At 39.9% G+C, this 25,652-nt stretch overlaps 2 protein-coding genes across 2 annotated transcripts; both read left to right on the top strand.

Moving 5' to 3' along the window:
• Positions 1-146: 146 nt before the first annotated feature.
• Positions 147-13,458, top strand: LOC131984385 (zinc finger protein 569-like). Its single transcript, XM_059349228.1, has 5 exons — positions 147-697; positions 3,155-4,370; positions 4,878-4,938; positions 7,049-7,178; positions 11,557-13,458. Exons 1-5 carry the CDS (start codon positions 505-507, stop codon positions 12,744-12,746), a joined length of 2,790 nt encoding a protein of 929 aa, XP_059205211.1. The 5' UTR covers positions 147-504; the 3' UTR covers positions 12,747-13,458.
• Positions 13,459-13,918: 460 nt separating this feature from the next.
• LOC131984931 (zinc finger protein 502-like) lies at positions 13,919-25,547 on the top strand. The gene is given in 4 exon segments (XM_059349896.1): positions 13,919-14,412; positions 16,390-17,462; positions 20,254-20,596; positions 22,680-25,547. Coding segments are annotated over 4 exon segments (2,838 nt in total). The 5' UTR covers positions 13,919-14,219; the 3' UTR covers positions 23,909-25,547.
• Positions 25,548-25,652: the final 105 nt, after the last annotated feature.

Raw genomic sequence — 25,652 nt, 5'->3', positions numbered from 1 at the left:
TTATTAATAATAATTATTAGTATTATTATTATTACCCATATTGTGGCTGGAAGCATCAAAAACAACAACCTTGAGAATTTTTTTCGAGTCTATTTTGACAATTTATCTTTCTGTGTGTTTGTCAGAGGAAGTCTGTCATTTCAGAAATTTTGGGCTTTTTATTTTGAAACCCATCAACTCCTATGCCCCGGAAGCTGTCGTTTTTACTGCGGCTGACTTCACGCTGTTTAATCAAGACGGCAGCTAGTAGCGGTTTCTTTAATGTTAGTGAGAAAGTTTGTGTTGTGGTCCGTCAGAGCCTCTGTGTGTCCGGATAAACGTGTCTGAATGGACTTTGTGCTGTTCACCTTTTCTTTCTGGATGTTTTACCTCTGACTCATCTCCCTGTAGACTACAAACACATTCAAGTTAGCTTAGCGTGCTAGCTGGTTAGCACCGCGGCTCTAGTCAGAGTGACTGTTTGATGGAGAGCAAACTGAAAAAGTTGGTGTCACTGTGTGAAAAATGTCTAAAGTCCAAACGGTGAGAGCGCTGGTGGAGCAGCGACTGACTGCGGCTGCTGAAGAGATATTTGGGCTGTTTGAAAGAACGATAGCAGAGTACGAGGAGGAACTTTGTCGTTCAAGAGAGACGAACGAGCGACAACAGAAACTACTGGACGCTGTTTTCAACCCTCAGATTCACTTACACAGAGCAGGTTAGTTACTTTACTTCAGTTACACAGAGCAGGTTAGTTACTTTACTTCAGTTACACAGAGCAGGTTAGTTACTTTACTTCAGTTACACAGAGCAGGTTAGTTACTTTACTTCAGTTACACAGAGCAGGTTAGTTACTTTACTTTGGTTACACAGAGCAGGTTAGTTACTTTACTTCAGTAACACAGAGCAGGTTAGTTACTTTACTTCAGTTACACAGAGCAGGTTAGTTACTTTACTTCAGTTACACAGAGCAGGTTAGGTTCTTACTCTGTGTCTTCACATTTTTTTTATTCCTTCCAATTAGGCCTGTCACGATAACAATTTTTTTAGTTTGATATATTTTCCCAGAGACTATCACAATAAATTATAGTATTGTCGTATCAATGTTGTTTTAGTTTTATGACGATATTGGAGCATAAAATATTCTAGATAAATAAAACATAAATAAATAAACGACAACAACAAAAAAATAGACTTTCAGGCTCTGTTAACAAAACATTGGAATTTAACAATCGTTATGTATTATATTATTTTATTATTAAAATAACATAAAACGCTGGAGTGGCTGCTTGGGAAGTAGTTTTTTTCCCGGCATTTCGTGCTGCCTGTCAAACATTTGCAGCTTTACTTTAAACAACACAAGAAAACACTGAAAGTCACATGTGTAAACAACAATATATTGAGTTCAGAAAATAACTGTTGAACAATAAGTCGATATAGTAATTATCGTGATAGGCCTATTTCCAAATTCTGACTGTTAGGCTTAGATTAACTATATTGGATGTCAGTTTCATAATAATGGATTGAGGACGGCATTGACAGATTAAACAATAATAATATTGCTTATATGTTTTGCTAAATATATTTTGTGAGCCATAAATACCTCCAGTGGCCCACTCTGGCATACTCATCAGGTCTGTGTGGAAAACACTGTAATACCATTTGGATTGAGCACCATGGTGTTGTCTGCACAGGTTGCTGCTGCAGGTTGCTGGTTTTTAATGTGCCAGAAGGTGTTAATGACCAAAGCTGAATGGATTCACATATGGCCGCTTTCAGCCCATTCACTGGAAATCAGCCAAACTCTAATGTAGTTATTTAGGCATGCTTTTGATCTTTTAAGTGAAATAAACTCTCAGCAACACTTTAGCAGCTCAGTGTCGGCTGTTATATGAGCCATGTTCACCTCCAGATGACATCATGAATTGAGAGATGAAGGTGTTTGGTTTCCTGGGACTTCGACGTCTGCTATACAGTAGGGATCGGTGTTTGGAAGAAACCTGCCAACTTGAACATCTATCACATTAACGATCAATTCATTGATTATTTGCTATGCATACTAGGCCTGTCATGATGAATACTAAATCGACTTTTCGTTTGATATGAACTTGGAAACAATAGTTTTTTTCTGAAGTCAATATATTCTTGTTTACATGTGTGACTTTTTGTAATTTTTTTGTGTTGTGTTTAAAGTAATGCTATATATATATATAAAAAGTCTGGTGTAGACTCAGTTTTTTATATATACAGTCTGTGGTTTAGATCTTTTTTCTCACAATCTGACAAAGCACACCTATTTGAGTCAATCTGTTGTTTTATTCATGCAACTTTTGTTTTGGAGTGAACCTTTTATAAAAAAAGCTTTTCTTAAATGAAACATGTTTAGCTTTCAAATTTTGAAAGGGCTCACATTCAAATTTTGAAAGCTAAAACTGTTTAATTTAAGAAAAGTATTTTAGTAGTCCTTTATCCATTAATTCTGTTCTAGCTGTTAAGACAAAACTCCACATTAAATCCAGTCTAAACCTTCTGCTGTTGTAAAATGTATACTTACATCATTCTCTAGTGTCTTTATCTCCAACTTTATCTATTATATTTTTACCTTTTATCTCCATATCGAGTTTTTGGTTTTCAGTCCCCATAAGCATATGACGCTTGTAGATCGAGCCGACATCCTGTAAAAGAAAGGGTGTCAAAGAGCAGCTGGTCATTATTTAATGTCTCAGTTTCATCATTGCTTGCTGCTGTAGTTGTTCCAGCTGTGTCCTGCAGCAAGATGCATGTTTATACACAATCTACAGAATGAAGATACAGCCCAAACATTATTACGCTTTCACTTGTCCAAGTCCTTTTCTGGCTGTTCAGATTTCTCCTGTTGATATGTAACAAAATAATTAATATAGGACAGGGTTACTTCGCCAAGTTACAACAATTAACAGTAAATTCATTGTAGTTGTGAGTTCTCCCAAGTTATCCTACACCATCACTATGATCATACAGCTGTTATTATCCAGCCTACTGATAATATATCAACTCTTATTGTATCTAGTGATCTAAATGTTAATTTATTAATAACTACAAATATCAGTAAGTGCAATTTTTCCTCCATGCCGTCTCTCTGGTTCCATTACTGGCAGCAGTGTTGTCTGAAAGTTTGTTTCTGTGTTTCCTGCAGACGTCCAGCAGCTGTTGGTGGTAAAGAAGGTTCCCTCTGAGCAGCAGGAGAGGAGCTCCACACTGGACCAGGACCAGGACCAGGAGGAGCCAGAGCCCCCACACATTAAAGAGGAACAGAAGGAACCTTGGACCAGTCAGGAGGGAGAGCAGTTTCAAGGGGTCACATTCACTCCTGTCCCTGTGAAAAGTGAAGAAGATGAAGAGAAACCTCAGTCCTCACAGCAAACACAAACGGAAAAGATAAAAACAGAAGCTGATGGAGAGGACTGTGGAGGACCAGAACTAGATAGGAACTCTGATCCAGGTCCACATTTACAACCTGATACTGACGACGAGCCTGCAGACTCTTCTGAACCTGAGACTGATGACAGTGGTGATTGGAAGGAGACCAGAGAACCTCAGTCAGGTTTAAACTGTTTGAAAAAAGATGACGGTCCTGTCAGGGATTCCAGATTTAGTGCTGGTGAGAAACGATTTAGCTGCTCTGAGTGTGGGAAAGGATTTGGCTCCAAAAACAACCTGAAGAGTCACATGGTTTCTCATACAAAAGAGAAACCTTTCAGCTGCTCAGTGTGTGGTAAAGGTTTCGGTCGACGTGTAAATCTAAGGGCACACAAAAGAATTCACACAGGAGTGAAACCTTTCAGCTGCTCAGTTTGTCAGAAATCTTTTTACCACACAGGAAATTTAAAGAATCACATGAGACTCCACACAGGAGAGAAACCTTTCAACTGCTCAGTTTGTCAGAAATCTTTTACCCGTAGGGGGGGTTTACAGCTACACATGAGAGTCCACACAGGAGAGAACCCTTTCAGCTGCCCTTTTTGTCAGAAATGTTTTAACAACACGGGAGGTTTAAACAAACACATCAGAGTTCACACAGGAGAGAAACCTTTCAGCTGCTCAGTTTGTCAGAAAACTTTTACACAGAGTGGAAGTTTAAAGTCACACATGAGAGTCCACACAGGAGAGAAACCTTTCAGCTGCCATATTTGTAGCAGAAGATTTACCTGGCTGTCACATGTCAAAAGACATAAATGTGCTGGCCGCTCATCCTCAAAGTTTCATCAAACTGAGGAGAACAAAGAGGCAGAGCCTCCAGCCAGCAGCCCGCATGAAGAGATTCAAACAGAAGCTGATGGAGAGGACTGTGGAAGACTAGAAGCAGCTAGGAACTCAGATCCAGATGGACCAGTGTTGGGATCTTGCCACATGTGAATCTTGGGTTCATTTGTGGACTTTAACTGATGTGGACAGCATTCGCAACTCACAAAATTTGCATTCTCCTCCATTTTGGGCATCTGACAAGGAAAATAAAGATCTCTGTCCTCTGTTAGCACGTTCTGGTGACTTGTTTCTCAATGATTCTATACAAATACTTTAGTTTGCTGTTCAGGTTAGGCTGAAGTATTGTCAGTTTAACTTCTGTCTCATGATGGTTTACCAAGAGTTGAACAGTTCAGCTCATGTTTTCACCAAAACTGCAGTTCAAGATTAAAATTTGACCTTAGTTTCTGTGTTTCTGTTTATTCAGCCTTTTATTGTCATATTGGCATGATAATCTCAGGTTGAAATCTGCTCTATGTCCTCTGTTGGCACATTCTGGTGCCTTGTTTTTAAATGATTCCATGCAAATAAACGTTCTCTGTGTCCCTTCTTCAGTTTGTGGTACGAGGATAGGCATGCTATGTTTTAATTTAGGACAGAAATTCCTAAACCAGCTATCCCTGTTATGTGAGTCCAGAGTCCTATACTACAAAGCTGGATTTGAGGGTTAGCAAGGTAACCTGAGGTTTAACTCTAGTTATCAGTATCTCCAAGGTGGTTCTCTTTTAATCTGGCTAGGTCACCATGGTAACTCATGCTGCAGAGCTAACCTGGTCGGGACCAGGATTTGTTCTGAGCTTGGGCTTGAAATTGTCTAGAAAGCCTCTAAGTACTACAAAAAATATTCACATAAATTACATAAAAGCATGTTTTCCCAAAATAATTGTTGTAGTTTAACCCAGTGGTTCTCAACCTTTTTGAGTCGCGACCCCCAATTTAACATGCATGTTGTCCGTGACCCCTGCTCACTGAACACAATATCACACGCACAGTTCAGATCACCCAAAAAAGAAACAAAATGACCAAAAAAGACACAAATTGACCACAAAATGATAAAAAAAATGACCATTTTGTGTCTTTTTTGTTTCTTTTTTTTTGGTCATTGTGTGTCTTTTTTGGTCATTTTGTGGTCAATTTGTGTCTTTTTGAAACAAAACGACCTAAAAAGACATAATGACCAAAAAAGACACACAATGACCAAAAAAAACGAAACAAAATGATCAAAAAAAGACACAAAATGACCTAAAAGACACAAAATGACCAAAAAAAGACATTAAGTGACCAAAAAGACTAAAACACATTAACACACGCTGACTTCCAAAATGATTTGGCGATCCCCAGAAATCATCTCACAACCCCAATTGGGGTCCTGACCCCAAGGTTGAGAATAGCTGGTTTAACCAAGAGAAGCTTATTTATGTGTGACGGAATTTAAGTACCGGCCTACTACAACCTTTAATAGAGCAGTTATTACATATTTTATGTGTAAAATACTCACAAAAATTACATAAAAGCATGTTTTCCCAAAATAATTGTTGTAGTATAACCAAGAGGAGCACATTTATGTGTGAGGGGATTTTAGTACTACAACAACCTTTAATAGCATATTACATATTTTATGACAGCAATATTCACATAAATTGCATCAAAGCATGTTTTCCCAAAATATTTGTTGAAGTATAACGAAGAGAAGCTTATCTATGTGTGAGGGGATTTTAGTTCTAGCCAACTACAACCTTTAATTTAACCTTTACCTTTAATTTAAACCATAGTTATTACATATTTATTGACAGAAATATTCACATAAATTACACAAAAGCATGTATTTCCAAAATATTTGTTGTAGTGTAACCAAGAGGAGCTCAATTATGGGTGGGGGGATTTAAGTTAAACCTTTCATAGTGTTGTTATTACATATTTTATGGTAAAATAGCTCATTTATTTGGAAGGGGATTTTAGTGCTACTACAATATTTTATAGTAGTTATTGCATATTTTATGACAGAAATATTCACATAAATTACACAAAGGCATGTGTTCACGAAATAATTGTTTCATAGTGACCAAGAGAAGCTCATTGATGTGTGAGGGGATTTTAGTATTACAACAACTTTTAATAGCATATTACATATTTTAAGGCAGAAATATTCCGGAAATTACATGAAAGCATGTGTTCACGAAATAATTGTTGTAGTATAACCAGGAGGAGCTCATTTACGTGTGAGGGGATTTTAGTACTACTACAACATTTTATAGCATAGTTATTAAATATTTTATGACAGAAATATTCATATAAATTACATAAAAGCATGTTTTCCCAAAACAACACTTTAAGTATAACTAACTGGGATAGATAATTGTGTGTGTGGAGTTTTTTTTAACCTCAACTTTTCCTTGGTTACATTATTGATTATTTTTGAAGCATCTCTTTTCGGTATTGCACTTTGTAGACGGTCCCTAAGCAATCGAGCAACAGCAGACAGTATAGGAGACAGTTGAAGTTGTCTGACGGCTCGCATTGTTGGAAATCAGGTTGTAGTTTGCTGTCTACCTAGCTAACTGGGTTCAGATATGCGTTGTTTCTCTGAAATCAATGTTCCGTTGATTACTTATTGACACGCGAACAACGAATCTGTGGATATCTTTCTTACTTTACCGAACTGAGCAAACTGTGTTTCTGGCGGAGTTTGTGTGAAGAAATAGTTGGCGTCACTGTGTGAAAAATGTCTAAAGTCGACATGGTGAGAGCGCTGGTGGAGCAGCGACTGACTGCGGCTGCTGAAGAGATATTTGGGCTGTTTGAAAGAACGATAGCAGAGTACGAGGAGGTACTTTGTCGTTCAAGAGAGAAGAACGAGCGACAACAGAAACTACTGGACGCTGTTTTCAACCCTCAGATTCACTTACACAGAGCAGGTTAGTGACTTTACTTCAGTTACATAGAGCAGATTGGTTACTTTACTTCAGTAACACAGAGCAGGTTAGTTACTTTACTTCAGTTACACAGAGCAGGTTAGTTACTTTACTTCAGTTACACAGAGCAGCTTAGTTACTTTACTTCAGTTACACAGAGCAAGTTAGTTACTAAAGGACAGTGGTGGAAAGTACATTTACTCAAGTACTGTACTTAGGTACAATTTTGAGGTACTTGTACTTTACTTGAGTATTTCCATTTCATGTAACTTTATACTTCTACTTCACTACATTTATAGGCAAATATTGTCATTTTTTACTCCACTACATTAAGCTGCCAGATTTAGTTTAAAGTGATTGACATTTTCTTGTTTAAACCTCATAACAGTATATTAAGTAGTTTAAATGAGCCCTATCTTTACAAAATTAAAACGCTGCTTACATAAATGCATCAATAATAATCCAATAATATATTTAGAATATAAAAAAAAACAATCTGAGTGGGTCCATTCTGCAAAACGAGTACTTTTACTTTTAATATACATTTTGATGCTGATACTTTTTTACTTTTACTTCAGTAAGTTTTGAATGCAAGACTTTTACTTGTAGAGGAGTAATTTAACAGTGTGGTATTAATACTTTTACTGAAATAAGCGATATGAATACTTCTTCGACCACTGCTAAAGGAAAGGAAAAACTTAACTTAGCTGTAAGTGAAGTGTTAAAACTATTATTTGTTAAAACTTCAGTGACTTTGTAGAAGAGCAGTTCAACAAATATTTAAGGCTTACTTCCTCTATTGAGCTACAGCTCAACTGAACATGACTCACTTCCCATTTGGCTCCAGCTCAAGAGAGCACTTCATGTCCTCATACCGAACATTTCCTGAAAACCGGTTAGAACTAGATCAGGGTGCAGATATTTCATTAAGAAACATCCACACAAGTATCGACACCATAGGCTTCAAAAAAGGGACAAAGAAAGGGAAGGTGTCTAGTTTTGATAAGAAATATCTCAAGGTGTCCAGTATGGGTTGGCTACTGCGTCACCATCCAAAATTGACTTGAATTGAATTTCGACAAGCTCAAACTATTGTCGGGGTGGGTCCCACACCCAGAAGAAAACTGAATTGAGGGACTTTTTTGGTACTCTGACTGGTGATCCCGTCGTGAACACTGCAGAGTCCATCACTGCTCATTACATTTGGCTATTATTCTTTTAATAGATGGTAAACTTTTATTCAGTTGTTTTGAGTCTTTTGTAAAAAAAAAAGTCTAGAACAAAAGAACTGGGGCAGAGTGCAGGAGGCTTTAAGTGGCCCGGCTCTCACATAACTTTACTTCAGTTACACAGAAGGTTAGTTACTTTGCTTCAGTTACACAGAGCAGGTTTGTTACTTTACTTTAATCTTAAATTTTCTCTGGGCACCATCTGTCAAAATACAGTACTTAATAGTTAAATGTGATGGACCGTTTAACTGTTGAACATTAAATTGTTTTGATATTAACAAAAATGTTTAAGTATTAAATTTATGTCTCATAAAGTAAAGATTGCTCGTCCTACTTTTCAGTGACCATGTATTTCTGCAGAAAAAAATGTAATCTCAGTCTATCCATTTATTTAAAGAAAGAAAGAAAGAAAGAAAGAAAGAAAGAAAGAAAGAAAGAAAGAAAGAAAGAAAGAACATTTATCATCATAACTTGTCATTCAAAAATTAATTGAATCATAGTTTTAAGATGTGAGGAAATGAATAGACAAAGTTAACTCAGAAATCCTCACCAACCCATTAATAACAAAAAAACACAGCCATATACGACCTGAGATTCTGTCACTGGACTGGACGGGTTTCTGGCTATTCTGGAGTTCATAGCAGCTGCTGGTCAGATTGGTCTGTGGCTGGACACCAGATGAGTCCATGAGCCACTCAATCGGACCACACCCAAGTACACCTTGCCGGTTCATGCAGCTGTGTGGCCTGCACCAGAGGTCTGCATCTAGTGATCGTCGAGGTGCTTCTGTGTCAAAGTCTTTTTGGCTGTGAAAGGCTGTTTCACCTTGTTGAATTCACAGAGAACCTAAAGGCCATTAAGTTGAGGCTGCGTCAAGGCCTTAAGGATTGAGTCTTGAGTCCTGGACGCCCTTGTCTCTAGTTTTTTGCAAAAATGACGTTTACGTATACGTCGATGAAGCAAAACAGGTCAAAAATAGACGGCAAACTAAACTTATGAAGATTACTACCCCAGAAGCAAAAGTCTTGCATTCAAACTTAACTAAGTAAGAGTACAAAAGTATCAGCATCAAAATTAACTTAAGGAATCAAAAATAAAAGTACTCATTATGCAGATTATGTTGTAACATATTATCAGGATATTGTGCAGAGAGAGATCTATAAATGTATATACTCAAAGAGGGTTATAATTTACCACCTTGAAAGTTTCATGAATCAGGAATAATGAGTATGAACCAATACCAAGCATTACAAAGTACATTTTAGGTTTATTTAAACAGGAATATGAATTAATTTTTTAATAATAATTTAATCTGAGAATCAAGGATTTTCACATCATTTCTGAAATAAGGCAGACTTGTATAGGGTGAAGTCACAAGATAGGAGGGCCATACAGAGTTAAACAGTTGATTTACATTAACGAGTCAGGCTAATGGGAAAAAGATTGTTAGGGAGAGTCATGGACAATTTTCATCTTCAACGCAATCTATAGTTGCTTTTTGTGTCCATCCAGAGGTTTCTTCATTAGAACTAATTGGGATCCGGCCTTCATTAGGTCCAGTAAGGGGAAAAAATGGTGAAACAGAAGTCAGTGAGTGGGATAGACAAGGCAGCATTCTTAAAGTCATGGGTGTCCTTCAATGACCTTTATGACCTCGCTCGGCAAGGGTAAACCGGGGCCCCCTCCTGGAGCCAGACCTGGGAGGGGAGCACTCAGGTGAGTGTCTGGTAGCTGGGCCTTTGTCCATGGGGCCCGGCCAGGCTCAGCTTGAAAAATCTACGCAGAGTGAGAAATAAGGGTCGGGTGCAATGTAAGCCGGGCGGCAGGCAAGTGCTGAGCCCACCCACAAGCCCTAGGCTGAGCGCTGCTGTGTTGGAGTTCTCGCGGAGGAACAAGAGGGTCGCCAGGGACTCGTCAAGATCCCTGGCAGAAGTCACCGAGGCAGTTAAGAAGCTGCCCGGTGGCAAGGCGCCAGGGTTGGATGAGATTCGCCCTGAAATGCTGAAGGCTCTGGACACTGTTGGGCTGTCATGGTTGACACACCTCTTCAGTATCGCATGGAGGTCTTGGACAGTGCCAGTGGAGTGGCAGACCGGGGTGGTGGTTCACATTTTTTTAAAAAGGGGACTGGAGGGTGTGTTCCAATTACCGTGGAATCACACTGCTCAGCCTCCCCGGGAAAGGGGTCATGAGAGTTTGCCCATCCAGTCTACATGTGTTTTGTAGACTTGGAGAAGGCTTATGACTGCATCCTTTAGGGGGTCTTGTGGGGGGTACTGCGGCAATATGGGGTACCGGGCTTGTTGCTACGAGCTATCCAGTCCCTATATAACCAAAGTGAGAGCTGTGTCTGTATACTCGGCACATTTTCAAACACGTTCCCAGTGGGTGTTGGCCTCCGCCAGGACTGCCCCTAGTCTCTGATTCTGTTCGTGGTCTTCATGGACAGGATCTCAAGGTGCAGCCGGGTAGTGACCAAAAGGACGAGATCGCTGATACAGGCAGCTGAAATGGGTTTTCTCCGTAGGGTGGCTGGGCTCAGCCTTAGAGATAGGGTGAGGAGTTCAGACATCCGGAGAAAGCTCGGAGTAGAGCTGCTGCTCCTTCGCATCGAAAGGAGCCAGCTGAGGTGGTTTGGGCATCTGGTAAGGATCCTTCCGTGAGCCTTCCGTTAGAGGTGTTCCGGACACGTCCAACTGGTAGGAGGCCCCGGAGAAGACCTAGAACACGGTGGAGGGATTATGTCTCTCGCCTGGCCTGGGAAAGCCTTGGGTCCCCCTGGAGGAGCTGGGGAGAAGGACATATGGAATGCCTTGCTTCGCCTGCTGCCCCGTGACCTAAGCGGATGAAAATGGATGAATGGATGAATGGATGGATGGATGGATGGATGGATGGATGGGTGGGTGGATGGATGGATGGATGAAAATGAACTTGCAACATGTGAAATTTAACATGTTGAGTGGGGAGAAGAGGATATGTAACCAAAATTATACTTATTTGATCAATCAAGATGAATCTTGTGTGCCTTGGAGAAAAATGGCTCAGGTCACAACATAGAGAAGGTTAGTTACTTTTAATTCAGTTACACAAAGCAGTTTTTAAGTTAAGTTATGGTTCCTGTTGATATTCCCAATTTTCTGTGTTTCCTGCAGATGTACAGCAGCTGTCGGTGAGTAAAGAAGAGGTTCCCTCTGAGCAGCAGAAGAGGAGCTGCAGTCTGGACCGGGACAAGGAGGAGACAGAGCCCCCACACATTAAAGAGGAACAGGAGGAACCTTGGAGCAGTCAGGAGGGAGAGCAGCTTCAAGGGCTCACATTCACTCCTGTCCCTGTGAAGAGTGAAGAAGATGAAGAGAAACCTCAGTCTTCACAGCTTCATCAAACACAAACTGAACAGATGAAATCAGAAGCTGATGGAGAGGACTGTGGAGGACCAGAACCAGACAGGAACTCTGATCCTGACACTGACGACGAGCCTGCAGACTCTTCTGAACCTGAGACTGATGACAGTGCTGATTGGAAGGAGACCAGAGACCCTCAGTCAGGTTTGAACTGTTTGAAAAAAGATGGCGGCCCTATCAGAGATTCCAGATTTAGTACTGGTGAGAAACGATTTAGCTGCTCTGAGTGTGGGAAAAGATTTGAATACAAGTGCTATCTGAAGAGACACATGGTTTCTCATTCAGAAGACAAACCTTTCAGCTGCTCAGTGTGTGGTAAAGGTTTCAGTGGAAGGAGGAACCTAAAGGCACATAAAATAATTCACACAGGGGAGAAACGCTTGAGCTGCTCAGTGTGTGGTAAATTATTCAACGGTAGTGGGAATCTGAATCAACATATGCAAACCCACACAGGAGAGAAACCTTTCAGCTGCTCAGTTTGTCAGAAATCTTTTGCAATCAGGGGAAGTTTAAAGCTACACATGAGAATGCACACAGGAGAGAAACCTTTCAGCTGCTCAGTGTGTCAGAAATCTTTTACCCGTAGGGGAAGTTTAAAGCAACACATGAGAGTCCACTCAGGAGAGAAACCTTTCAGCTGCTCAGTTTGTCAGAAATGTTTTACCCATAGAGATAGTTTAAAGAAACACATGAGACTCCACACAGGAGAGAGACCTTTCACCTGCTCAGTTTGTGGTAAAGGTTTCAATGGAAGTTGGCATCTAAAGTCACACAAAAGAATTCACACAGGAGAGAAACCTTTCAGTTGCCATATTTGTAGCAAAAGATTTGCCTGGATGTCACATCTTAAAAAACATAAATGTGCTGGCCCCTCGTCCTCAAAGTTTCATCAAACGGAGGAGAACAAAGAGGCAGAGCCTCCAGCCAGCAGCCCACATTAAGAGATGCAAACAGAAGCTGATGGAGAGGACTGTGGAAGACCAGAAGCAGCCAGGAACTCAGATCCAGATGGACCAGATACTGATGAGAAGACTGGAAACTCTCCTGAACCTGAGACTGATGACAGTTGTGATTGGAAGTAAACTAGCAAAACTCAGTCTGCTGTAAATTCTTAGTACAACAACAATTCCTAGCAGAACTTTTAGGTAATATAAGAAAAATAAACTAAACTAACGAAAATAAATAAAGGAATAAAATAATAAAAATGAAATTGTATGAAAATATACAAACCTGTTTTTGTTGAAGTACTCCTTTTTCAATATTTTTAAAGGACTCAAGAACATTTTTCAAGTCTTTTTTAAATGCTAGAAAGCTTGTAGTATCTAAATACTTTCTCAATGCACTGTAAACTCGCCATTTCCTCTTTATTTCACAGTGAGAGAAACAGAGTGAAAGATGAGACATTTAATATTTAATAAACACCTCCATGTCAATGAAAGAGACGGCAAGCTTGAATCATGGCAGCTGTAATCCACATTTATTTTCTGTATTGACTCTGAGAAAAGAAATAAAACATATATGGTCAGCTCACTATTCTGTTTATTTTAAATGCAGTGCTGTGATCACTTGTTGAAATGCTGTTACCTCTGAAAGTTTATGCTTTAAGGCTCGCCTTCATAATAAAAGTCCCTAAGCTTTTTTTTTTTTAAAGAAATAAAAAAAAAGGTTATATGCATAGTACTGTACTCATTTTTGTAATTGTGTGAAAATATGTATCTCTAAACATGTTTGTAGATCACCCTGCATGTTAAAAAGTGTTATTTATTTACCTTGAGGGTAATTGTTAAGCAACAGTTTTATCACAAAAGCACAAATAGTTTGATATAAAGAGTGTAAATTTAACAAAATATGAATCCATAAGGTTACAAAAAAGGCATGTAAAGCATATTAAAGTAACTTTTACGTGCTTTGTGAATCCTATCTATTATGATGATGATGATGATGATTATTATTATTATTATGGCCCATATTGTGGCTGGAAGCATCAAAAACAACAACCTTCAGAAATATTTTGAATCTATTTTAATAATTTGTCTTCCTGAGACTTTTATTTTGAAACCCATCAACTGCTCTTCCCCGGAAGCTGTCGTTTTTACTGCGGCTAACTTCAGGCTGTTTAATCAAGACGGCAGCAAGTAGCGGTTTCTTTATTGATAGTGAAAAAGTTTGTGTTGTGGTCCGTCAGAGCCTCTGTGTGTCCGGATAAACGTGTCTGAATGGACTTTGTGCTGTTCACCTTTTCTTTCTGGATGTTTTACCTCTGATTCATCTCCCGCTAGACTACAAACACATTCAAGTTAGCTTAGCATGCTAGCTGGTTAGCACCGCGGCGCTAGTCAGAGTGACTGATGGAGAGCAAACTGTGTTTCTGACGGAGTTTGTGTGGAGAAAAAGTTGGTGTCACTGTGTGAAAAATGTCTAAAGTCCAAACGGTGAGAGTGCTGGTGGAGCAGCGACTGACTGCGGCTGCTGAAGAGATATTTGGGCTGTTTGAAAGAACGATAGCAGAGTACGAGGAGGAACTTTGTCGTTCAAAAGAGAAGAACGAGCGACAACAGAAACTACTGGACGCTGTTTTCAACCCTCAGATTCACTTACACAGAGCAGGTTAGTTACTTTACTTCAGTTACACAAAGCAGGTTAGTTACTGTACTTCAGTTACACAGAGCAGGTTAGTTACTTTACTTCAGTTACACAAAGCAGGTTAGTTACTGTACTTCAGTTACACAAAGCAGGTCAGTTATTTTACTTCAGTTACACAAAGCAGGTCAGTTATTTTACTTCAGTTACACAAAGCAGGTTAGTTACTGTACTTCAGTTACACAAAGCAGGTTAGTTACTTTACTTCAGTTACACAAAGCAGGTTAGTTACTGTACTTCAGTTACACAAAGCAGGTTAGTTACTGTACTTCAGTTACACAAAGCAGGTTAGTTACTTTACTTCAGTTACACAGAGCAGGTCAGTTATTTTACTTCAGTTACACAAAGCAGGTTAGTTACTGTACTTCAGTTACACAGAGCAGGTTAGTTACTTTACTTCAGTTACACAAAGCAGGTTAGTTACTGTACTTCAGTTACACAAAGCAGGTTAGTTACTTTACTTCAGTTACACAGAGCAGGTCAGTTATTTTACTTCAGTTACACAAAGCAGGTTAGTTACTGTACTTCAGTTACACAGAGCAGGTTAGTTACTTTACTTCAGTTACACAGAGCAGGTCAGTTATTTTACTTCAGTTACACAGAGCAGGTTAGTTACTTTACTTCAGTTACACAAAGCAGGTTAGTTACTGTACTTCAGTTACACAGAGCAGGTTAGTTACTTTACTTCAGTTACACAGAGCAGGTCAGTTATTTTACTTCAGTTACACAAAGCAGGTTAGTTACTTTACTTCAGTTACACAAAGCAGGTTAGTTACTGTACTTCAGTTACACAAAGCAGGTTAGTTACTTTACTTCAGTTACACAGAGCAGGTCAGTTATTTTACTTCAGTTACACAAAGCAGGTTAGTTACTGTACTTCAGTTACACAGAGCAGGTTAGTTACTTTACTTCAGTTACACAGAGCAGGTCAGTTATTTTACTTCAGTTACACAGAGCAGGTTAGTTACTTTACTTCAGTTACACAAAGCAGGTTAGTTACTGTACTTCAGTTACACAGAGCAGGTTAGTTACTTTACTTCAGTTACACAGAGCAGGTCAGTTATTTTACTTCAGTTACACAAAGCAGGTTAGTTACTTTACTTCAGTTACACAGAGCATGTCAGTTACTTTACTTCAGTTACACAGAGCAGGTTAGTTACTTTACTTCAGTAACACAGAGCACGTCAGTTACTTTGCTTCAGTTACACAGAGCAGGTTATTTTATTTTAAAGTCAGGATTTGTGTGTGTTACGGACAGAAGAACTGCTACTATGTTTGTAAATGTTACTTTAAGTCTGCAGAAACCACTACTATTAATAACCGATCTATGAAAACAATAACAAAAAAGAGGGAAACAGAAGAGTTTCAGGGGGTAATGATGTCTGGCTGTGTGTTTGGATGTCAAAACAGGAATAGTAAAAGAACTGTCTTTCTTTCTTATCAATTACTTTGTCAAAGACGCTTTTTGAAGCTAGACAGACGATTATGGTTGCAAGCCAGTAAACGGACGGACTAGACCACTGAAATCATCTGAAATTCTCATATTTACACAGAGCTCATTTCATACAGACACGCAGCTCAACTTCTAGTAGTACTGCTGCTGCAATCTGTGATAATCAGCTACATTAGAGCAGGAATTTGAAGACAACAATATTTCTAGACCTATATATGTGTAAATATATATATCTATATATATATATATATATATATATATATATATATATATATATATATATGAGAGTTCCTGATGATTTCAGTGGTCCAGTCTGTCTGTTTAACGGCTTCAACCACAAACATCTCCGTCCAGCTTCAAAGGGCTTCTTTGACGAAGTAATCGATCGGAATTTACATGCACCACCATGTTGTGAACAGTGAGACGCATCGTGGCAGCCCTACTTTAGCTGCTGTAAGAGCCCCTGTGTGTGTGTTTACCTTTCTCTGCAGACATTCAGCAGCTGTTGGTGGTTAAAGAGGAGTTTCCCTTCGAGCAGCAGGAGAGGAGCTCCAGTCTGGACCGGGAGGACCCAGAGCCCCAACACATTAAAGAGGAACAGGAGAGTGACATCACTCACCTCCCAAAGATCCACAGAGGGAGTCATGCAGCAGAGGAAGAGTTCATAGAAGCAGGAAGTCTGAGCCAACACACGGCGGTCCGAACGGTGCTACAGCCAGAGCCCCCACACATTAAAGAGGAACAGGAGGAACCTCGGACCAGTCAGGAGGGAGAGCAGCTTCAGGGGCTGGAGGAGGCTGATATCACAAAGTTTACATTCACTCCTGTTCCTGTGAAGAATGAAGAAGATGAAGAGAAACCTCAGTCCTCACAGCTTCATCAAACACAAACTGAACAGATGGAAACAGAAGCTGGTGGAGAGGACTGTGGAGCACCAGAACCAGACAGGAACTCTGGTCCAGATCCACATTTACAACCTGATACTGACGACGAGCCTGCAGACTCTTTTGAACCTGAGACTGATGACAGTGCCGATAGGAAGAAGACCAGAGAACCTCAGTCAGGTTTGAACTGTTTGAAAAAAGATGACGGCCCTGTCAGAGATTCCAGATTTAGAGCTGGTGAGAAACGATTTAGCTGCTCTGAGTGTGGGAAAAGATTTAGCTCCCCGTACCATCTGAGGAGACACATGGTTTGTCATACAGTAGAGAAACCATTCTGCTGCTCAGTTTGTAAGAAATCTTTTGTCCACAGAGATAGTTTAAGGGTACACATGAGACTCCACACAGGAGAGAAACTTTTGAGCTGCTCAGTGTGTGCTAAATCTTTTCCACGAAGTGATCATTTACAGCAACATATGAGATGCCACACAGGAGAGAAACCTTTCAGCTGCTCAGTGTGTGGTAAAACTTTTACACAAAGTGGGCATTTCCAGCAACATATGAATTTCCACACAGGAGAGAAACCTTTCAGCTGCTCAGTGTGTGGTAAAACTTTTACACAAAGTGGGCATTTACAGCAACATATGAGAGTCCACACAGGAGAGAAACCTTTCAGCTACTCGGTATGTGGTAAAACTTTTACACTAAATGGGCATTTACAGTAACATATGAGAGTCCACACAGGAGAGTAACCTTTCACCTGCTCAGTTTGTGGTAAAGGTTTCTGTGGAATTTGGCATCTAAAGTAACACAAAATAATTCACACAGGAGAGAAACCTTTCAGTTGCCATATTTGTAGCAAAAGATTTGCCTGGATGTCACTTGTCAAAAAACATAAATGTGCTGGCTGCTCATCCTCAAAGTTTCATCAAACTGAGGAGAACAAAGAGGCAGAGCCTCCAGCCAGCAGCCCGCATGAAGAGATGCAAACAGAAGCTGATTGAGAGGACTGTGGAAGACCAGAAGCAACCAGGAACTCAGATCCAGATGGACCAGATACTGATGAGAAGACTGGAAACTCTCCTGAACCTGAGACTGATGACAGTTGTGATTGGAAATAAATTAGCAAAACTCAGTCTGCTGTAAATTCTTAGTAAAAGTCCTCATCAGTGACAATGAAAGCCTTTTTGGACCTTTTGGAGTGTGCGCAGATTCAGTTTGAAGGCTCCAGAGAAGATCATCACATATTGGTATGAAACTAGATGATCTTAGGAATCCTTTTGTACAAAATATGTTGTGATCTCTTGTTGGGAAGGGGGTGAAATTTGTTGTTCATTTGTTTATTGAGCATGTTATATATCTAACAGGCGTAATCTTTATTAAACACATCCAACAACAATTCCAAGCAGCAACAACATAAACTAAACTAACAAAAATAAATAAATGAATAAAATAATAAAAATGAAATTGTATGAAAATACAAAAAAATATTTTTGTTAAAGTACTCCTTTTTCAATCTTTTTAAATGAGAAATATTTTCAAGTCTTTTTTAAGTGCTACAAAGCTTGTAGTAACTTTTATAAATATTTATTCTATGTGTAAGAAATATACCTACAATGACAATATAATTAAACAATACTTTCTTTTCCATGATGTGATATGATATTCATTCCCTTTTTGTTATTTTTTTTTTGTGTTACAAAACAAAAGTTCTCACAATTTTTATTCAATATTTGATTGTAGAAGTGTAACAATTACAACTTCTTCTTTTTTTTAACAGCAAAACAAAATAAAAACATTCTTGGTTTACGAAAGTTGTGTGACAGTTGTCCCTTCTTCAGTTTGTGGTACGAGGATAGGCATGCTATGTTTTAATTTAGGCCAGAAATCCCTAAACCAGCTATCTCTGTTATATGTGAGTCCAGAGTCCTGTACTACGAAGCTGGATTAGAGGGTTAGCAAGGTAACCTGGGGTTTAACCCTGGTTATCAGTATCTCCAAGGTGGTGCTCTTTTAATAAAGCTAGGTCACCATGGCAACTCATGCTAACCTGGGCGGGACCAGTATTTGTTCTGGGCTTCGGCTTGAAATTGGTTTGAAAGCCTCTAACTACTTTAAAAAACAGTGTCTCACACTAGTCAACAGTAGCGGGGATGATTAGATTCTCACTAACTCACTGACTAACTAGTGAGTCGTAACATTGTATTAATGTCACCAAACTGAGCCGTGCAGTTACAATAGAGTTACTGTATGTATCGTAGCAGTCAGCTGATGTATGAGGTTGTTGTTTCTCACTGAAAAGTTCTCTGGACATTTAGAGTTCTCTGAAATGCCTCTCCTGTATAATAAGGTAGCAGACATTAATACTTCACTTTATTATTAATCAGTATGATATTATATGGTATAATTCCTTTAAAACGTTCAGTCCTGCTTGCAGGTCTAGTTATTATTATTATTATTATTACTATTATCATAATGCCATATTGTGGCTGGAAGCACACAAAAAAAACCTTGAGAAATGTTCTGAGTCTATTTTAATGACTTATCTTCCTGTGTGTTTGCCAGAGGAAGACTGTCGTTTCAGAAATTTCGGACTTTTATTTTGAAACCCATCAACTCCTCTGCCCCGGAAGCTGTCGTCTTTACAGCGGCTGACTTCACGTTGTTTAATCAAGACGGTAGCTAGTAGCGGTTTCTTTATTGTTCGGGAGAAAGTTTGTGTTGTGGTCCGTCAGAGCCTCTGTGTGTCCGGATAAACGTGTCTGAATGGACTTTGTGCTGTTCACCTTTTCTTTCTGGATGTTTTACCTCTGACTCATCTCCCGCTAGACTACAAACACATTCAAGTTAGCTTAGCATGCTAGCTGGTTAGCACCGCGGCGCTGGTCAGAGTGACTGTTTGATGGAGAGCAAACTGTGTTTCTGACGGAGTTTGAGTGGAGAAAAAGTTGGTGTCATTGTGTGAAAACTGTCTAAAGTCCAAACGGTGAGAGCGCTGGTGGAGCAGCGACTGACTGCGGCTGCTGAAGAGATATTTGGGCTGTTTGAAAGAACGATAGCAGAGTACGAGGAGGAACTTTGTCGTTCAAGAGAGAAGAACGAGCGACAACAGAAACTACTGGACGCTGTTTTCAACCCTCAGCTTCAGTTACACAGAGCAGGTTAGTTACTTTACTTCAGTTTCACAGAGCAGCTTAGTTACTTTACTTCAGTTACACAGAGCAGGTCAGTTATTTTACTTCAGTTACACAAAGCAGGTTAGTTACTTTACTTCAGTTACACAGAGCAGGTTAGTTACTTTACTTCAGTAACACAGAGCAGCTTAGTTACTTTGCTTCAGTTACACAGAGCTTCTTAGTTACTTTATCTTAGTTACAGAGCAGGTTTAGTTACTTTACTTAATTTACACAGAGCAGATTAGTAAATTAAGTTATGGTTCCAGTTGATATTCCCAAAGCATTTTGGGAACTGTAGTTTCAACAATCTGTGTCAAACAAACTGTTTCCTGCAGATGTCCAGCAGCTGTCGGTGAGTGAAGAAGAGTTTCTCTCTGAGCAGAAGGAGAGGAGCTGCAGTCTGGACCAGGACCAGGACCAGGAGGACCCAGAGTCCCCACACATTAAAGAGGAACAAGAGGAACCTTGGACCAGTCAGGAGGGAGAGCAGCTTCAGGGGCTGGAGGAGGCTGATATCACCATGTTCACATTCACTCCTGTCCCTGTGAAGAGTGAAGAAGATGAAGAGAAACCTAAGTCTTCAAAGCTTCATCAATTACAAACTGAACAGATGAAATTAGAAGCTGATGTAGAGGGCTGTGGTACGTAAAATACCTGTAGTTATAGCAGTTAATGTTTAATTAGGGCCTCGGGGCAATCGCACCGAGCACTGGTCCCATACAGCAATAGCTGTAGGGACCAGCTGGGGCAAAGCCCCGAGCACTACTGTTATACTGTGGATTTTTTCTTATTCCTCTTCCGGACGCAATTTCGTCTCGCTACTATTCCTACAACTTGAAGAGTTGCAGGACAAATTATATATCAAAACGTGAGGTTTGATCGGGATCGATGTGCTGCTACTTTTCTCTACAGAATACGAATTGCCCAAAATTTTGCATTGAAATGAATGGGACGGGCGACAAAAGATGAGCGAAAAAGAACAATAATTGGAGATTTTTAAACGTCTACTTCTCCGGCATAATTTCACCTAGAGACTCCATTTAAACTTTAAACCGTAGACAAAAGTCTTGTGTATTGGTGTATTAATTTGCATTTCGATAGGTCATATAGTTTTTTATCAATCCCTGTTCAATGACCATGATCATTTTTGGAGAAATTCTCAGATTATAATGGGTGTGTATTGCACGGAATGTTCGTGTCACAGTGTGTGACATCATCGCCAGAGTGTAGAGGGAGAGAAAAAATTGTCAAAAATTAAATTTGAAAACTGCGCTCCAGGCCGCAAATTCCACTCTACAGAAATAATTTATACATAGAAATGTAGGAAAATTTGTCTTCTCCCTCACAATCCTCTGGTAAAGCTGTCAGAGTTATAGTTTGGGCGTACGACGCACAGATTCGCCACCAAAACCACCAACAGCCTCATTGGCTCCCATATTAAAAACGCAGGGAGATTTCGGAAAAAGGGAAGATGGAACAGGTTTTTTAGATCGCTCTAACAAAGCTTTTTTTTTCACTTTTCTTTAAAAAAATCACATGTAGACGTTCAGGAAGAACTCGGGACGCTCAAAGTGAAGTCGGATCAATGATAGGTATTATGGTTTTGCCAAAAATGCTTTCTGTTCAAAGCCAGAAATTTCAGTCCACCTCTGGCTGCTGTCACTCTTTCATTAACAGGTGTCAGTTAATTCTATTGATTGCTTTGATCTGATTGCCTTTGATCTTTGATGTGATTACAGTTACAGATACACACACACACACACACAGAGTAACTTTATGTGATTTTAATTACACACACACACACACACCGGCAGTAGCCCCCGTGGCCCTTTCAAAATTTCCCCAGAGGAAATTTTCTAGTTGTTTAATTGTAACATAGCTGCAGTTACAGTAGGGTTACTGTAGAGCCATTCTATGAGAAATACCTGCAGTTACAGTAGAGTTACTCAGTGCTTTTACATGCACAGTTTAATCAAGCTATGCTTAAAAATCAATTTTGGTGTCTAATTTCTGTCCCAGTACCGGCTAATGCAATTGGCTAATGTGATTGGCTATTGTGACAGGCTAATGCGACCGGCTTATGCGAGCAGAGCATGTGATATCTTATCATACATATTGGCGAAAACCCAATTCCAATCGCATTATCGGGGTGTCCTTATCGGAGTTGTAGAACTCCGACATTAGTCGGACTCACACATTTGCATGCACTTCTGTTGTCCAGTTATAGTCAGATTAAGCGGTAATTCAGGTGGTTTTTTGTGTCATGTAAACATACTGACTGTGTGTAACAGTTATAGTTGAGTTACGGTAGAGTTACATTAGAATTACTGTAAGTAACATAGCTACAGTTACAGTAAAGTTACTTTCTATAAAATACCTGAAGTAACATTAGTTACTGTTTTTAACTCGGCTGTAGCTCCATAAGGATTACGGTATGTAACATACCTGCAGTCACAGTAGTTACTCTGTGAAACATAGTTGCAGTTAAAGTAGAGTTACATTGCATGTAATAAACCTGCAGTTACAATTGTTACTGTGTGTAACAATGCTGTAGAGCGGTATAGTTACTTACTTCAGTTACACAGAGCAGGTTTGTAAGTTAAGTTATGGTTCCTGTTGATATTCCCAAAGCATTTTGGAAGCTACAGTTTCAACAATCTGTGTCAAACAAAGATCAATGCACAGACTGTATTTTTCCTCACTGTGTTTCTGTGTTTCCTGCAGACGTCCAGCAGCTGTCGGTGAGGAAAGAAGAGTTTCCCTCTGAGCAGAAGGAGAGGAGCTGCAGTCTAGACCAGGACCAGGAGAAGCCAGAGCCCCCACACATTAAAGAGGAACAGGAGGAACCTTGGACCAGTCAGGAGGGAGAGCAGCTTCAGGCACTCACATTCACTCCTGTCCCTGTGAAGAGTGAAGAAGATGAAGAGAAACCTCAGTACTCACAGCTTCATCAAACACAAACTGAACAGATTGAAACAGGAGCTGATGTAGAGGACTGTGGAGGACCAGAACCAGACAGGAACTCTGATTCTGATCCAAATTTACAACCTGATACCAAGGACGAGCCTGCAGACTCTTCTGAACCTGAGACTGATGACAGTAGTGATTGGAACGAGACCAGAGAACCTCAGTCAGGTTTGAACTGTTTGAAAAAAGATGGCGGTCCTGCCAGAGATTCCAGATTTAGCGCTGGTGAGAAACAATTTAGCTGCTCTGAGTGTGGGAAAGGATTTGGCTACAAGTACCTTCTGGAGAGACACATGCTTTCTCATACAGGAGAGAAACCTTTCAGCTGCTCAGTTTGTAAAAAGTCTTTTACAAGAAGTGGGCATTTAAAGAAACACATGAGTCTCCACACAGGAGAGAAACTTTTCAGCTGCTCAGTGTGCGGTAAAGGTTTCAGTGAAAGTTGGGGTCTGAAGACACACGAAAGAGTTCACACAGGAGAGAAACCTTTCAGCTGCTCAGTTTGTAAGAAAACGTTTGCACGGAGTGGAACTTTACAGAAACACATGAGACACCACACAGGAGAGAAACCTTTCAGCTGCTCAGTTTGTAAGAAAACTTTTGTACAGAGTGGAAATTTAAAGTCACACATGAGTCTCCACACAGGAGAGAAACCGTTCAGCTGCTCAGTTTGTAAGAAAACTTTTGCACAGAAGGGAACTTTAAAGAAACACATGAGTCTCCACACAGGAGAGAAACTATTCAGCTGCTCAGTTTGTCATAAATCTTTTACACAAAGTGGGCAAATAAAGAGACACATGAGACTCCACACAGGAGAGAAACCTTTCAGCTGCTCAGTTTGTCAGAAAACTTTTACACAAAGTGGAAATTTAAAGTCACACATGAGAATCCACACAGGAGAGTAACCTTTCATCTGCTCAGTTTGTGGTAAAGGTTTCCGTGGAAGTTGGCATCAAAAGTCACACAAAAGAATTCACACAGGATAGGAACCTTTCAGATGCCATATATGTAGCAAAAGATTTGCCTGGATTTCACATGTCAAAAAACATAAATGTTTCTTCTGCTCGTCCTCAAAGATTCAGCAAACTGAGGAGAACAAAGAGGCAGAGCCTCCTGCCAGCAGCCCACATGAAGAGATGCAAACCTCTTTTAAACTTTTTAAAGGAGTCCAGAAAGATTTTCAAGTGTTTTTCAAATGCTACAAAGCTTGTAGTAACTTTTATAAATATTTATTCTGTGTGTATGAAATTTACTGACAATCACAATATAATTAAACAATACTTTCTTTTCCATTATATAATATTAATTTCCTTTTTTTTTATTTTTTTATAAATATTTATCCTACGATTTTGTAACCCATTTTATTCATCACCCAGTTTTTTCCTATCGTGATCCTGGGCTCCCTCGTCCCTGTCGGTCTGGGGAGAGCCCTGAACTGGCCACATGCTTCCTCCGAGACATGCGGAGTTAGCAGACCGCTTCTTGTCACCTGACGGGGAGATTCCCCGGTAGGACGTAGCGCGTGGGGAGGATCACGTTATTCCCACCGGTTCCTCTCCCCCCATCAGGCACCCCGACCGACCAGACACATGACACATAAGGGGATCCTCGGGTGACACGGGGGAGAACATGCAAACTCCACACAGAAAGGCCCTTTTGCCGACACCGACCAGCGATACGGACTCCGGAGACATGGAGGTGGGGACACGCCTCCAACGCCCACAGCGCCCTGGCGGGAATCGAACCCAGGACCTTCTAGCTGTGAGGCGAGATCGCTACCAACTTTTCCCTTTTTGTTTATTTCTTTTTGTTTTACAAAACTAACGTTCACAAACTGATATTTTAACTCAAAATTTGATTGTAGAAGTGTAACAATTCAAACTCTATTTCTTTTTAGCATAAAACAAAATAAAAACATTCTTGGTTTACGAAAGTTGTCCCTGCTTCAGTTTGTGGTACGAGGATAGGCATGCTATGTTTTAATTTAGGCCAGAAATCCCGAAACCAGCTATCTCTGTTATGTGAGACCAGAGTCTTCTACTACAAAGCTGGATTTGAGGGTTAGCAATGTAACCTGGGGTTTCACCCTGGTTATCAGTATCTCCAAGGTAGTTCTCTTCTAACCTGGCTAGGTCACCATGGTAACTCATGCTGCGGAGCTAACCTGGTCCGGACCAGGATTTGTTCTGAGCTTCGGCTTGAAATTAGCTAGAAAGCCTCTTACTACTTTTAAAACAGTGTCTCACGCTAGTCAACAGTCAAACTATGATCCATACAGATTATCAGCGGTGAGAATTAGATGTAAATTGATATAAATAATGTGTTGAGTCGTAACATTGTATTAATGTCACCAAACGGAGCTGTGCCGTTACAGTAGAGGTACTGTATGTATCGTTGTAGCTGTAGTTACAGTACAGTTACTATATGTATTGTTGTAGTTACAGTTATAGTAGTGACTGTATGTATCATTGTGGCTACAGTTACAGTAGAGATACTCTTTGTGAAGTTGCAGTTACAGTTAAAGTGGAGTTACTGTATGTATCATTGTTGCAGTTACAGTAGAATTACTGTATGTATTGTAGTTACATTTACAGTAGTTACTGTATGTATCGTTGTAGCTACAGTTACAGCAGAATTACTGTATGTATCATTGTAGTTACAGTTACAGTAGAGTTACACAGTGACAAATAGCCCTCACTTCTCAAATCATTGTAGCAGTCAGCGGATGTG

Source organism: Centropristis striata, chromosome 14 (genome assembly GCF_030273125.1).
Source record: "Centropristis striata isolate RG_2023a ecotype Rhode Island chromosome 14, C.striata_1.0, whole genome shotgun sequence".
Taxonomy (NCBI): Eukaryota; Metazoa; Chordata; class Actinopteri; order Perciformes; family Serranidae; genus Centropristis; species Centropristis striata.
Note: the sequence above shows the minus strand (reverse complement) of the source record. Positions and strands in the feature narration are given on the sequence as shown.

Excerpts from the sequence above, each read along its gene's own strand:
- LOC131984385 (XM_059349228.1), top strand. The coding sequence starts at position 505 with ATGTCTAAAGTCCAAACGGTGAGAGCGCTGGTGGAGCAGCGACTGACT. Across the intron at positions 698-3,154 it reads GATTCACTTACACAGAGCAG|ACGTCCAGCAGCTGTTGGTG; the intron begins GTTAGTTACTTT and ends TGTTTCCTGCAG. Across the intron at positions 4,371-4,877 it reads GTGTTGGGATCTTGCCACAT|CTATCCCTGTTATGTGAGTC; the intron begins GTGAATCTTGGG and ends TTCCTAAACCAG.